The sequence below is a fragment of the Nylanderia fulva genome, unplaced genomic scaffold, assembly GCF_048542155.1.
Source record: "Nylanderia fulva isolate GAGA-0341 unplaced genomic scaffold, ASM4854215v1 Scaffold2, whole genome shotgun sequence".
Classification (NCBI taxonomy): domain Eukaryota; kingdom Metazoa; phylum Arthropoda; class Insecta; order Hymenoptera; family Formicidae; genus Nylanderia; species Nylanderia fulva.
The window spans coordinates 5,567,782-5,582,061 of record NW_028190263.1 but is presented as its reverse complement, the minus strand read 5'-3'; the positions used below and the strand labels follow the sequence as shown (position 1 = coordinate 5,582,061).

At 41.5% G+C, this 14,280-nt stretch overlaps 1 protein-coding gene across 1 annotated transcript in view; it reads left to right on the top strand.

The window, feature by feature from the left end:
• The first annotated feature begins 903 nt into the window (after positions 1 to 903).
• LOC114942880 (neural cell adhesion molecule 2) overlaps positions 904 to 14,280 on the top strand; it is a 29,528-nt gene continuing 16,151 nt past the window's right edge. Inside the window, exon 1 of the mRNA XM_029318354.2 lies at positions 904 to 2,423. Within this exon, the coding sequence (XP_029174187.1) occupies positions 2,342 to 2,423 (82 nt within the window). The 5' untranslated portion in view covers positions 904 to 2,341. The remainder of the gene's footprint in view (positions 2,424 to 14,280) is intronic.

The following is a 14,280-nucleotide window of genomic DNA, read 5'->3' as shown; positions in this document are numbered from 1 at the left end:
TGCTGTCAATTCAATATTTCGTTATAAATATTTGGACGCATCTTTTTAGTACTTTTGTTTGATATTTTTTTGAAATTTGCATAGTTTAATTTCAATCGCTTGAGGAAAAAAAGAAAAAAAGAAGGAAAATAATGCAGAACAAAAGAAAGAAATAGAGACGCTGAGTCGCCAAGTAGTAACGAGTACGATTGGTCAGACGCTGAAGAACCGCATTATTTTAACGATAACAATCGTCACTTTATGTGAAATTAGAAGAATTTTTGCAAAATGCTTTCTTTGTATTTCATGTGATATATATATATATATATATATATCTATATCTACAATGTATTTTACAATAAATTCATTTAACATTAAGTGACAAAAATTGCTCATATGGTGTCTTTAAATTTAAAAATTAACCATGTCACTTTAAGAAATGACATCAATTCTGAATATTGAATAAAAAAAAGAACATATTAAAATATTCTTTAAAAATGAATATTATAGTTTACCTCGCGTAATCATCACAGATTTTCATTCGCTGATCGCGCCAGCAGACGAGGGGGTACACCACCGAAATAATCTTTATTTCTCACATCTCGAGCTACGCAAGCTAAAACGTCTCGCGTTTCTTTGTCCTGTATTGTTCGCGGTCTCAGCGTTTTCAGTGACAAAGAGAGAGAGAGAGAAAGAGAGAGCGCGGTCGTTTTCTAACGTTCACCGATTCCGCGGAACGTCGCGTCGGGGCTATAGCGCGCGATATAGTAGTATAGAGTAGGACATGGTCGGGCGGGCGGGAATGACGGGGACGAAAAGTGATCGGCGGGCGCTTTAAGCGGCCGCCGCGCCGCGCCGGAGGGTGACGGACTCGCACGAGTCGCGCCGAGGCGAGCCGAAAGCTCCGTCGCCTTCGTCAGTAGGCCTGCCGCAACGCAGCAGTGAGCGCGCCTTCTACCTCTAATAGGGGTGTTCGCGTATCCCCGGAAGATCGGTTGGACATTACCGACAGCCATGACTCCGATTCGATCCGATCGTTGATCTCCTAGCGCGCGCGGGTGATCGATTATATCGCGATCTACAGTGACAAGTGTATTCGTGTGAGTGATTCCACAGCGGAAAGACATATACTACCCCTCATGGGGTGCTGTGCGCATCCTGGAGAAAACTTGCCACCGTCGGCACTGATTCAAAGTGCGATCTGGTGAATGGAATCACGCGGCAGAGAAATACTTTTTCCTAAAGAAAGATACGAAACGTAATTGCGAATGAATAAACGTTACGTGTATAGCAAATGATAGATGATTCTTTTTCTCTGACAATCGATATAATCTTCATCTGTACCTGAAATCTCGGATTAATAAATTTGCCGGATAAGAGTCGAGAGGAATCGGAGATGCGAACGCTTTGGCGGTTTTTTTATAAAATTACCTTTTTATTCTCGGAACACACTCGCGTGATTATAATCGGTTAAGAACGGTGTGAATTTTTTGCGGAGGTTGAAGGATGCATAACAGGAAGTGTAAAACCGGTAACACCGATATATCAAAGTGCAACGTAAAATGTTTCCGTGCGTAAAGTACGATGGCGATAACTCTTAACCTCGAGGGTACCCTTTAACACCCGATGTTATCGCCCGATACAGCAAACGCGAAGTCCATCTAACGCTTATCGATTTTTCCGTCCCACGTTTCTCGAAAACATCATTACGTCATTATTGTTGGGCGATGACGGAGGAGCAGAACACGGGCCGTTCGCGCGTATGAGACTTAGTGGTGTATGAAGTAAACGCCAATAGACTGTGTATATATATGTGCGGAGTATGTACAATTACCCGATCGAATAACCCCATTAGAGACGTTGAAGTCTGCGTACATAAATAACGCGCGTAATTGCACGGAGCGCTTAAGGAGTTACACGACTTACTTATAATCCTCAGTTTTACGCCGAGAGTCTGCCTCGGCGTAGGCAGCTAGGTAGATACCTTACGTGCTCCGTGAACTGCACTTAAGCCTTCTCTCAAAGCGCAGCCGGGTCGTACTCTCTCATCGTCTTCGTCGCTAGTTATCGTTAAAAGTCTTATCGAACGTTTTTATCGGAGGAATCGAATTTTGCCGGGATCAGATCGATCATGTATTCATGTCTTCCACGTCTCGCGACGAGATGCGTCTGTTGAAACCGAGATTTCGCGCGACCTGACGAATCTCTCTCCTTCTCACTCCCTCTCTCTTTCTCTCCGCGGATTCGTCTTATTGAAACTTATCAAGCCACGTCGGGGCATCCACTTAAGGACCGGGATTCAAGGAGGACGGGATATCTGCACGAGGGATTGGAGGAGAGCTAAGGATTCATTTCGCTTACAATGAAGAGGATGCTTTTGCTGATGAGCTTGCTGGCCCGGTTCGTCGTAGCGGAAGTTCTGCTCGGCGACGTCGACGAGCCACGTAAGTGAATGAAAAACTTGAGAGTTTTCTCGCAAGAGAAAGGAATAAAGAATAATATGTAATTGCGAAAGGAGAGAGAGAGAGAGAGAGAGAAAGTGGGTTAAAAACGGGGAAGTTTGCGCTTCGCCCGTTCGTTTGCGTTTACTAATGGGTTTGGGGAAACAAATAATTGGTTCGGGATATCGGGAAAGATACTTTTATTCTTGTTACAAGGTTTCTTCTTTCAGTTTATGTTTCTTCAAAGTTCCGTTATCGGTTATATACGCCGGCACGTTTAAGGCTAAGTATCTACGTTGCTCTTCGGAGAGGCAATGGAGAGAAAATGTTTACGCTTGCAATATTTCCCTGCTTTCAACATAGTGAAAATATTTATGCGCTTGCATTAGGATCATTTATATTGATGCTTGTATCGATGTTTTATATCGCAACGTAGAGTAATGAACCAGTAGACATGCCAGGTGTTATAATAGTGCAGTTACATGAATGATAGACGATTAATCTCTTCCAGTAAAATGTTAATGTCGGCTTCTATTTGTAAGAGCTGATTTTCGATTTTACACCGTTCTCTCAAAGTTTTATAATCAAAAATAGTGTTTAGTTTCTAATTGAAGCATTTTTAATATTTATCGAATATTTAATAAAAAATATAATTTTTTTTTATTCATTGTTATTTAAAGAACATTTATCGAGGAATAAATTCATTTGATCACTAATTGAATTCTTATTGAGAAAATGTGAAACATTTTAATATCATAAGTATTTATAAAAAATATACAATACAATATAAATTTATATATATTACTTTTGTTTGATATTTAAATGTTTCATATAATGCCAGATAGCACGAGAAAATATTGAAATAAATGTTGCTATTAGTACGCACACAATTAGATGACAGATAAAATACCTCCTCTTTATCATTTCGACTATATCCAGTAGTCGAGTACATAGAACATTGACAAGTACCATAAGCGCTTGAACAAATGGTAATAATTAAATTAATTAACAGAGTTAGTTTCAGCGATTGTTTTGCGACCGCGTTTCGAAAAAAGAATTGCAGTGATATTTTGTATTAAATGAGAAATAGTCAAAACACATAGCAGTTACTTAATTAGTTAACTAAAGAAGAAAAGAAAATAAATTACTATTGCTATTTTATTGACTTTTTGCAGCACTCAAGCAATGGAAAAATTTTAAATTATTAAACTTTTGAAAATTTCGAATTGAAGAAAAATATTGTCTCTATATATTCGACATGGAAAAAATAGCGCTTCATTATTGCTGCAGATTGTAGATTTCTCCAAACATATATATAAAAAGACCGTGCGTACATGCCAATAAAACGAACCAACAATAATTGTACGATTTGCGACGGTTTGCCAATGTCGTCTGGAATTATTGCATCGTCGGAACATGTCGCCGGGTCGTGCCGCAATTATCATGCAACAGCGGCTTGGACAAATAGCGCATTAAACACGAAACTAAATCGAGCAAGACGAGAAATTTATTCGGCGCAATCCATGGGTGGTATATTTCGGCGTTATATACCCCTCGAACCGATGCGCGATGCGCGAAATGGCCGACAAATGACGCGATGATTCTGATTTATAGCGCGCGTGCATATATATAAAAGGGCGCAACGAAATTTCAGGTCGCCCCGACGCGATTACGTCGCTAATTATTAATCGCGAAGGGCAAGAGTCGGCGCGACACCGTCACACCGTATATACAATGACATCGATGACAACCTCATAATCGGTTACGGTGGGAATATAAGGGCGAAAAGGGAGTAGTAGGTGGGGGAGCGCGCATTAATTTTGACGTACGCACGGAACGTGAACGGCGTCGCGAATTCGCCGACCTGTCAATAGTTGTTTTGCGGACGGCGGCGCGGACGCGACCCTCTGCCACGCCACTCTCTGCTCTACGACATCGGACAGGACCGCGCAACCCGTTTATTTAATCGATGCATTATGCAAATTGACATAACGGCTCCACTTCGGATGCAGTAATCGACCGCCGTCTCTCGACAGATTCACAATGGGCCAGCGTGTATGCCGAATAATTGGCAGTAGCGTATCGCGGGCTGAAAATCAAAGCCGCTGTATGCACCCTATTGCCTATTCCCCTCTTCTCTACCCTCTCCCACCGTCACTGCACACGAATTTCCGTGTATATCAGGAACCAGCGCGATGGACATATCCTCCCCAATCCTCCCTTCGCGTTCTGCAACGTGCGCACACAGACGTGTAATGCCGTGTACATTGAAAATTTGGGCGTTCTGTTCGGAAATTCGTTGTCCCGTTTGGAATTGAATGCAAAGAGGAGAGAGAGAGAGGCTTGAAAGAAAAGTATATGTGACGAGAAATAAAATTATTTCATACATTATTATTTTTCCGTGTCAAAAGATTTTGAAAACAAAAGACTTTGAAATAAAAAAAAATATCTATAGCACAACTCATATAGCATCAAAACGAATACCTCGTGGAGAGTTGTAAAATTCACGGTTTCGATTGTTTTCTGTGAATCGAGTCTCGGCAATTTATTTTTACTAGGGTATATACTGCGCCAGCTTTTTCGCGTTTACTTTTTAAATTTTTTAAAATCCTCTTGCCTCTCTCTGTCGTCTAGTAAGATAATATTTTATTAGCATACATCTTTGAAAATTTTACTCATCTTTCAAAGTGTCATTAAAATTGATCAAATAACTGGAAAATTTCTCAAATTCTTCATCTTTAAATAGAGATGGAAACGAAAAAAATTATATATGATCAAATAAGATATCGATAATGAGTTACATTTGTTATCTCGATGTGTTTCATCTCTATTTTATAGTCATTGTAAATACTATATCTAGAATCTCGTCATGAGATTTAAAACCGTCCTTGGCGATTATATTATAAAGTAGGACGATTGTAAATGTATAACTAATATAGAACATTTGCAAACTAATGTCGTTTTATCTACTTATAATTGTGGTAGGTAAGCATTAAATTTTTCTTTGCAAACGGAATAGATTATAGTCGGATGCATCAATCGTATCCACGTATATCGTACAATCGTTTACCACATCAGTAGGTGACTTTACACTTTGTATGGCTGACAGTAAAACAAATTATGAAAGTACGCAAACTCGAAATTGCACGTGTAACTTTACGTGTGCATATTGCGTTGTTAAATGAGTGGCAAAAGTTTAGATTAATAGTTGAAAGTACTCTCTCTCTCTCAGTGTGTATAAATATCAAGATAGATATATTTATAAAGCGTTCTTACATCGAAGATACTTAAAAATTTTAGGAAAAAATATTGCCTAAATTATCTTTGTCAATTTGTTTTCGTTCTAGACGAAATATTTTATAAAAGAAAAATATTAAAATATAGATATAAAATATAATGAATCGTTAAGCATAATTATTCCTGCTATAAAATACTTATGATATTCTCCATAGTCCATCCTATAATTATATAAAAGCTAAATTCTCGAAATAACGTAAACATTATATATTTTTGTTACGTGCGAGAAAATCTAATACTTGATTCAGTCAATTGTCAATCTTTGGCTGAAAAGGAGGTCGAAAGGGAAGAAAGTCTAGTATTATTCTAAAGAACAATCTGCTATGGAGAGAAACTACTACAAGATATGTACTATAAGCACTTTATAGCACGAACATCTGTCTGTATCTAAAGGCTCGTATTGTGAACTCGATGCCGTTACTCGGAGAAAAGTTATTAATTTTTTGCTTGTTTCATATGTTACGGTAAGTTATAAACGCGACAGTATCGTATTCGTAAATATGTGTTAAAAATCGACTTTATACTTCGACACGCAAATGTTTACATTCGCTACCATGTGCACATCGAACGAAGCGAAACGAATTTTTCGTGAGATCCCTTTATGAGAAATTTTATCATGAATTACAAATGGTTGAGTCATTAATTTAATGGACGTTAATAAATTTTGCATTCGACGGTTAAAAATTAAAAATTATGTCGTCCACGCGATTTTTACACACACTTCGATTCTTCTCTCTTTATTTATTTTTTTTTTCCAGATATACGCTTCGTGAAAAATTCAAAATTGATTTTTCATGTCGTTGAAAAACGCTTTCGAGATAATTCATTTTTCAGATATAAGAGTATATTCGGTATATTTGCAAAAATCGTAGCAAAATTGACTCTTAAAAGCCGTCGATATCCGCATCCAGCATTCGCTGAACGCGCCTAAACGCGGCTACAGATCTTCCCATGGAAAACCGCGTGCTCGTAATGGAGCGTAATGTGCGTGTAGTAACGGTCCATTACGGGCACGAAGATATTGAAATTCCGCGAAAGTGCAACTTGGATGGATGGATGGAAACTTAAAATTCTTTCGCCGGGGTTCGCGGTGCTGCGCCGGCTTCATATCGAAAGTTTATATAAAGCACAGGGTAAAAAGCGGTAGTATTCCGCGGATGTTGCGCGCGCGGACTCGAAATAAAAGGAAACTGCAATTACTGCCGCAGGCGGCAGCGTGGAAGGAACGGGGCCGCCTTGGGAATCGAGAAAGCGCAGTCGGTCGTCTCTCCGTCGGGATGTCATCCACGTTTATGTCGCCGCGGGTTACGAGAGATAGAGAGAGAGAGATAGGAAGAGAGATAAAGATAGAGGGAGAATGAGACCAGGGGGTGTAAAGAGGCGGAGAAAATAAGTGAGAGGGATGGAAAAAAATGAGCTTCAACGTCCGCTATGCGAAATACATGGTAACGATCGGTGACTCCAGATAACCGGAAGCTTCGCGCTGCTAGTGCATCCGGGTGCAACGACAACGCCTTGCCCGGGTTTACATGTACACCCGGCAGCGCACACGTTCGCCCTATTCGGGGAAACCGTGACGCGATTGCAGTTAGAACGTGACGCCGGTCGAGAGAGAGGCGTATTTTTGCTATGCCGTATTGTTCTCCCTCTCATCTCCCTCTGTTTTTTCACTTTTTGTTTTCAAGCGCGATTTTACTGCCTGTGATTTTACCGTGCGAATTGTGTGTACCGCACAGGGTAAAATATAATGGCGTTACACGCCAAAATTGCGCGTTTTATCTCGAGTATATTGATACAAGCTGAAGGGGGGATGCCGGAATTATTTAAAACGTTGTCACTGATTCATTTGTCATACCTGGACAAAGTTGCTCTGCAACGTATCCGACAAAATTTCAATTACGAATTCTTTGTACAATTTAGAGTCAATTTTCTCCGAGAGAAAATATGTGTATTGTAATAGGGGTAGTTTCTGAACTATATGCGATTGAAAGCATAAGTTGAATTACTTGAATATCAAAGAAGCATAATAAAAATTATGCGCCCTTTAATTAAATAAAAATATTACGAATAAATTAATTTTTTAGCTTAAGCTTTCGTAGAAAAAAAATAACTGATTATTTCCAGTTTAAATCTACAGTATTAAACGTTTAACATTTAAAGAATAATTTCAAATTAAATGTATTTAATTAATCCCTTTCATTGTAGAATTATAGTGCAACGTGAAATTGTTTTTACTGCAATAAACATTTTTATCGTGATCGGAGAGAGAAAAGCACGCGAGCATAGCTTGTAAAAAAATTCAATAGCTCTAGGCCTGCGAAAATAGCACGCTTGTATGAGAGATTATATCCCGATATCGATATTATGTGGAAGCGTTGCGCGAAATGTGTAGTGGCAATTTTTAATAAAAGTTTTGGCTATCGAAAGTTTCATCGTTCAACGAATTTCTTTGCATCAAAGCTTCGCGCGCGTCGCGTTGTTGCAGCTTCTCGTTTCCGTGCCATTGCACTTATGTCTCTTGCGCACCAATGTCGGAACGGCTTCTATTTGTAATGCAGGATCATGTCATCCTCCTTGATATCACGATTTTCTCGCATCCGGCTCGTAAAGGCCAGACGACGTCATTTTCCGCCTCGCATATTACTACTTGCATTTCGTAACGACGTTTAACAAAAAGCACATGCATGATAATCCTTTCCGTTGCTTCTCTTTTCACCCATACGATGTGATCCGAATATGTTTAACGTCAAGTCGTGTCGTATTTTGCGCTTGATAAGTAATAGTCTCTTTGTTCGCTCTCTCTTTGTTCGTAGAAAGTTTGTTTTCGCTCCTTGAATTTTAGTCTTGCATTTTGCATCTAACGTATTCTCTTAAAAAATGTCTTTTCCTTTCAGATTAATGATGTATTATAATATTATGATTAATTATCAAAATTATAATTTCCATAAAGAAATGATTGATATCGTATTATGCTAATTATTAATTAAATACCTGTCAATAATTCACAAAATCAATATATGTCAGTCTAAAATGTACAATGGTCCTCTTGGCTGCAAAATGTTTGGAAAATTCAGAAGAGATAGGAAAACGAGCGGTTCGTGAGTAGACGTGTTAAAATAATCGACGCGCTGTTGACTATATATATATATATATATCGCTGAAATAGCGACATTTAATTTCGCAATCGCGGGATCATAAAAGCCTCGTTAAAGCGCCTATCTCGCTGTCAGCGTTATTAATTTTCAAACTGTACGGGAGGCTACGCGTCCTGAAGACGGCTCGCGGGTACTCGCGGGAGAGAGATGAGGGAAATACTTCGTAAATCACTCGACGGGATTTATTATCGAGGATGTTCGCGTAAATGGCGGCTCCACGGCGGCTTCGGTCGGTAGCGCCGGAAAAGAAAGGAAAAGCCAGCGGCGATGGAAAAACGAGAGAGAGAGAGAACGAGCTCGAGGCTGTTGGATGACTCGGTCGTAAGAGAAGGATATCCGGCCTTGAAAAGCGAGAGGCGAAAACCACGTGGGATGGGGAGAGAGGGTGTTGCGCTGGGTGGAAAAAGTAAATAAAAAAAGAAATAATAAAAACGAGAGAAAAGGGAAAAGAGAGAGAGAGAGAGAGAGAGAGAGAGAGAGCAGGAGAAACATCGCGGAAACTATTCCCACAATGGTGCAATGTACAATGTTCGGTAGGTACGCGAAATAAGTCGGCGCGGCTGTAGCGCGATATGTAGTGCGAGAAAAACAGGAAACCGCGGTATTTCAAAGTCCTGGCGGGCTAACGAACGACCACCGTAGCCGGTTGGTTGGCTGGCTCTGGCTGGCTGATCGGTCAAACTTCCCGTTAGCGGCGAGGAACCTGCCGACGAAAATTTTTCGCGAGCTTCAACGAGCAGTGACTAATGTGCTACTTCGCTCTTTTCTGGCGATAGGACTATTCGAAATAAGAAAAAAAAAGACGTAAAGAACCTTAATTTTTAGAGTATACTTGTTTTCCACTGGTTCTTTCAATGAAAAGATAAAATAAACGTTTGTTTTTTCTAATTATTTTTATTATATATATATATATATATATATATATATAGATGTGAATCTTCTTTAAAATAAAATTGCCGCTTTACATGAGAAATAAGGTTCCACGTCAAGTCAAGTATTTACGATATCGATTGGGAGAGCGATATCATATATATAGGTGCATTAATGCGTTTATCCGAGAGTATCTTACGATTAGCAATTAAGCTAAGCAGACACATTTGCATATAGATACATAGCAATATTGCTTTTCGTTACACATACGCGACGGGTTGCGTCGATGTTTGTTGCTCAGCCGGCTTCGATTTCAATAATAAATCAAACTGCGCGCGTCCGATGCAAACACGGTGTCCTGACATTGTTACGGATGCAACCTCCCGAGGTTTTTTTCCCCGATGCGTTGATTACCTATTCCTCCGATGAGAATTCGTTGCGCGAGCCGATATTTCATTGCGCCACCACGTGAAACGCGAGACACACGGAAAAACCCGCGCAATATAACCCGCGGACTCGACTGACTTTCCCATCGAGCGACGTTTCCGCTCCGACTATTGATTGTCCGACGTATCATACGCCGTATTTATATTTGCCCGTCTATAATATCGCTCGCCAACAACGCGGTGAACGGAGCGCCGAGATTTGCATGCACAACAAGCGATTTGTCGCGCGCCGCAACCCTCTCGTTGTTTTAAACGGGGATCCTCTCCGAGGTAATAATAACGAGAGGATCCCAAAGGGAGAGAAGCGACGAATAATAATCGCTTCATTTATTTACGCACTCTCTCGACCGTGTATGTATGCGCGTGTGCGCGAGAGACAGCGAGAGAGTTTACCTTCTTTGCGCTGCGACGATTTTCGACATTATTGATATTAAATATTACATGGCGACGCGTATTTGCAGACTACGTTAATCGTCGAAAATAATCGCGCGAGCTCGTCCCGTATCTGCATAAAACGCCTCGTTCTCTCCGCGTTTTCAATTATTTACGCTACGTTATGCACGTACCGAGTATACATTCTATAGCTAATTAGAATAATGCAGAGAACGACGGCGCGACGTTACAATGCCATCGCGGCGCAGTCGCTGAAATTTATTCAATACTAACAGCGCTAATTTTGCGCACAGAAATCTTGATGAATTATTAAAGTCTCGCCCCTTCTCCCTTTTCCACCCCCGGGAGAAGCACAGTCGAGGGTTACGTTGGCATTTCATGCCTTTTCTATTTGGCCGCGCGCCAAGTAGCGGCCTTTTTGATTAAATGAATTCGATCCTCGCGAGTGTCTAGCCTTCGTATTATAGCCTTTACCTACCTAACGGCTTTACGAAACTCTTGCAACTTTTTTTCTCCAACATCGTAATCATAATTTTCGTCTGGCTTAACGATAGAATACGGTTTCGGATTTAATAAATAGAATTTGCAAGCCGCGATAAAGTATCCACGCTCCATTGCTCTGCCAACTAATTAAAACTTAAACCGTACACTATGCGTGCGTGCGCAAATACAATTTCTTTTCATTGCGGAATATCTTTAATATGCAGAGAATTAATAGAAAAAAAAAAAAGTCTCTAACAAAAATATGTTCGCTCGAGATTCGTGAAGGAGACAGAAGAGGAACGAAAAACGAGGAGAAGCAATAGAGGAAGAACTCTCTTGACCTTATGAACTCTCTCACCTTGTGACGTCGTTATTGCTTTGCATTTTTCGGCAAGGAGGAGACGTCTCTTCCGCCGATTTGCCTCGTACAATTGGGACGATATCGTACACGTGCGAATTCGTCGGGAGCAGCTGCGAAACCTGAAGTTCTTACGCGAACGTTGGCGGCAAATTACATTTCCGCGATTCCCGTCCTCTCGACCTCCGAGGGGGCCGTTACTTACTTACAAAGCGCGCTAAGTCGTAATTCCCGTAAAACTCCTCTGCCGAGCCGAGCCCGAAAGTTCTTTAAACGATCTCGGGCAAGGGGAGAAAGAACCTCTTTGATCATAATCTCGCCCCGAGTTATTTGGGAGCTCCTGAAATTCAACGCGCGCGGCTCGCTCGAACGAGAAATCTTTTTTTCTATCTCTTTCCGGGTAAAAACGATAGAGCGAAGGAGGAAAGATGTGGATGAATCCGCATCCGAGAGCGCGGACTCCCCGATTATCTCTGCTGATCGTCGGGAAAGAAGCGCGCGTAAAGTCGCAACCCCGTTGATTTTCCCCTAAACCGACCATATTTGTGCATGTTCTCTTTTTCCCTTCGCTCGTTTCGACGTGGCGAATAATAATCATCGACCGTTCATCTAATTAAGTTGTCATCTATATAGATCGGCGAACAGGTGTTTGAATAAAATTGCCGGCAAAAAGGCTAATAGGCAATCAGGATTGCTGCACGAAAGAGAGAAGATACCAGCTTCGCTGGGGCGACCCGTTTCATATGGAGATATAGAGCAATTTCATTTGAATCGCGTATAATCCATAGATTACAGATCGTGTTCCCCCACATTTTCTCGTCCGTGGCAAATGTCGCAACTCGGCTAATGGGTTTCTCACGAGCGAAATATCGCTCTACGTAGATCGCCACCCAATACAATCGCATGATTGCAATGAAAAATCTACAAAGGAACGTTAAGACTCTCTTTCTCTCTCTCTCTCTTGTGTGCGCTACCGGCCTCGATAATTCTCTGTCGGACTAATGCGATCGCCTTTCTCCTAATGCGATCATCGTCACGCGAAATTGCGGCCAAAAAAACGTTATTCAGCGACGATCGCGTCCTTCGTACGTCGTTACTCGCAGTCCCACGCGAGATCTCGGTTGTCTTCTTATTAATTCTCGTATCTCGTTCTCCCATCTCCCCGTTTCTTTCACGATCCGTTCAGCTTCGCAAAACGCCAAGCGTGACTCGGAAAAAAGCCGCTTTCCGGTCCGATTCGAAAGAATCCCGTCGGGGGATTTCTTTATTTTCTTCTCTTCGTCGTGTCTTCTTTTCACATATCCGAGGGTGCGACCCGGAAGGAGAAAGTCCCAGAACTCAATGCGGGACTGATTGGCTCGCGCGATTGTCCGTGGTCCGTCGATTGTCTTGGAAGCGTTGCCTGGAGAAGAAATCCAACCGGGAGTAACGTCGAAGTCTCGAAGGAAACGGAAGAGAAAGAATATAAGCGGACGTAGCAAACAGTTAGAGAGCGAAGGAAGAAAACAGAGAGAGAGAGGGAGTGGAGGATGGTAAAGGAAAGTGATGGGGCGATTCCGCGAACGCGAGGGATGGCGACGAACTGGCAGAAGCGAGACACAGAAAGCTCCTTGCTTTCTTCCATTTTATCCCGCGGATCTGGATTCATTCGGACGGACGGCCAGCCAACCATCGGGTCGTCCTCTAATACCTAGATCTTTATACGCTTCTTGGCCTACCAACACAGTCTTTCGGACGGAAGGAACACGCCGCGTCGCCGGTGATCGATTTTACGAAAATAGCACGATTCCTCTCCTCTCCTGGCCGACCCAAATCGCTAAGATTCCGAGGGGGTATCCTCGAAACAATTGTACACCCGCTACGTCTCTTCGCGACAGGCTCCTTTGTTCACGAGAGAGGAAGGAGAAGCTCGCTTCTATCTGATTTTCTCCCCATTATATGCAACGAAGTGGCGTCTGGGTTTTGTTGGATTTTCTTTATCTCTTTCTTTGACCCCGATGACAGATGCAACCTACATCATCTAGTTACAGCATCTTGTACGAAATAATACCTCTAATTTTGAGACTAGATATCGAGTAGAGGCGTTTCGAGCAAGATATATACTTAGGTCTTAGGTCGCTGATGGCCTCTCTTCGTCGGTTAACTTTAATTCTAATTTAATTAAGGACGAGACGGTGAAACTACGATCAACATTAACGTTAAGAGTCGTTAAGAGTCGGTGATTAGTAGGTCGAAAGTTGAATGTACGTTTGTGTAAACGAGATATTTATTTTTCCCCGCCTTCGCACGACGATCGTGCGAATTTTCGTTGCGGTTAGCAACATACTTCCCTTTCAGTTTATTTCCAACGATACGCCCGATACTCAGCGGGAATTTCTTTTTCGTCGCCTCGCTTCCGTAAAGAGATACCTATGTGCTCGATGAAACTCGAATACCTGGTAAACGGAAAGGTTACCCGCCTATCTAAAGGCGAGTAAATACAGCACAACTCGCGAAGATGCGACCGGTTTTGTCACACCTGCTCCGAGGAGTTATTTCTCTCTTTCCTCTCTCTCTCTCTCTCTCCTTCTATTTCTCTCATACATATGTTATTCCGCATAATAATCCGCTCTTTTTCTTCTTCCTTTCTATGTCTTTGCATATTTCCACTTGTATTTCTCGCGATATTTTGCCCTTCCATTTATTCTTGCTCCTATTTCCTCTGCCCTCTTACATTATGATTTGTTTTTTTTTTTTTTTTTTTTTGTTTCGATTCCTGCATTATACAACGTGTTGGTGCATCACGCGAGATACGTTAGAGGGTAAACAGCGTGGGTAAAAAGATGCGTGAATGTAAGCATCGAGTTTTTTTTTTTGCG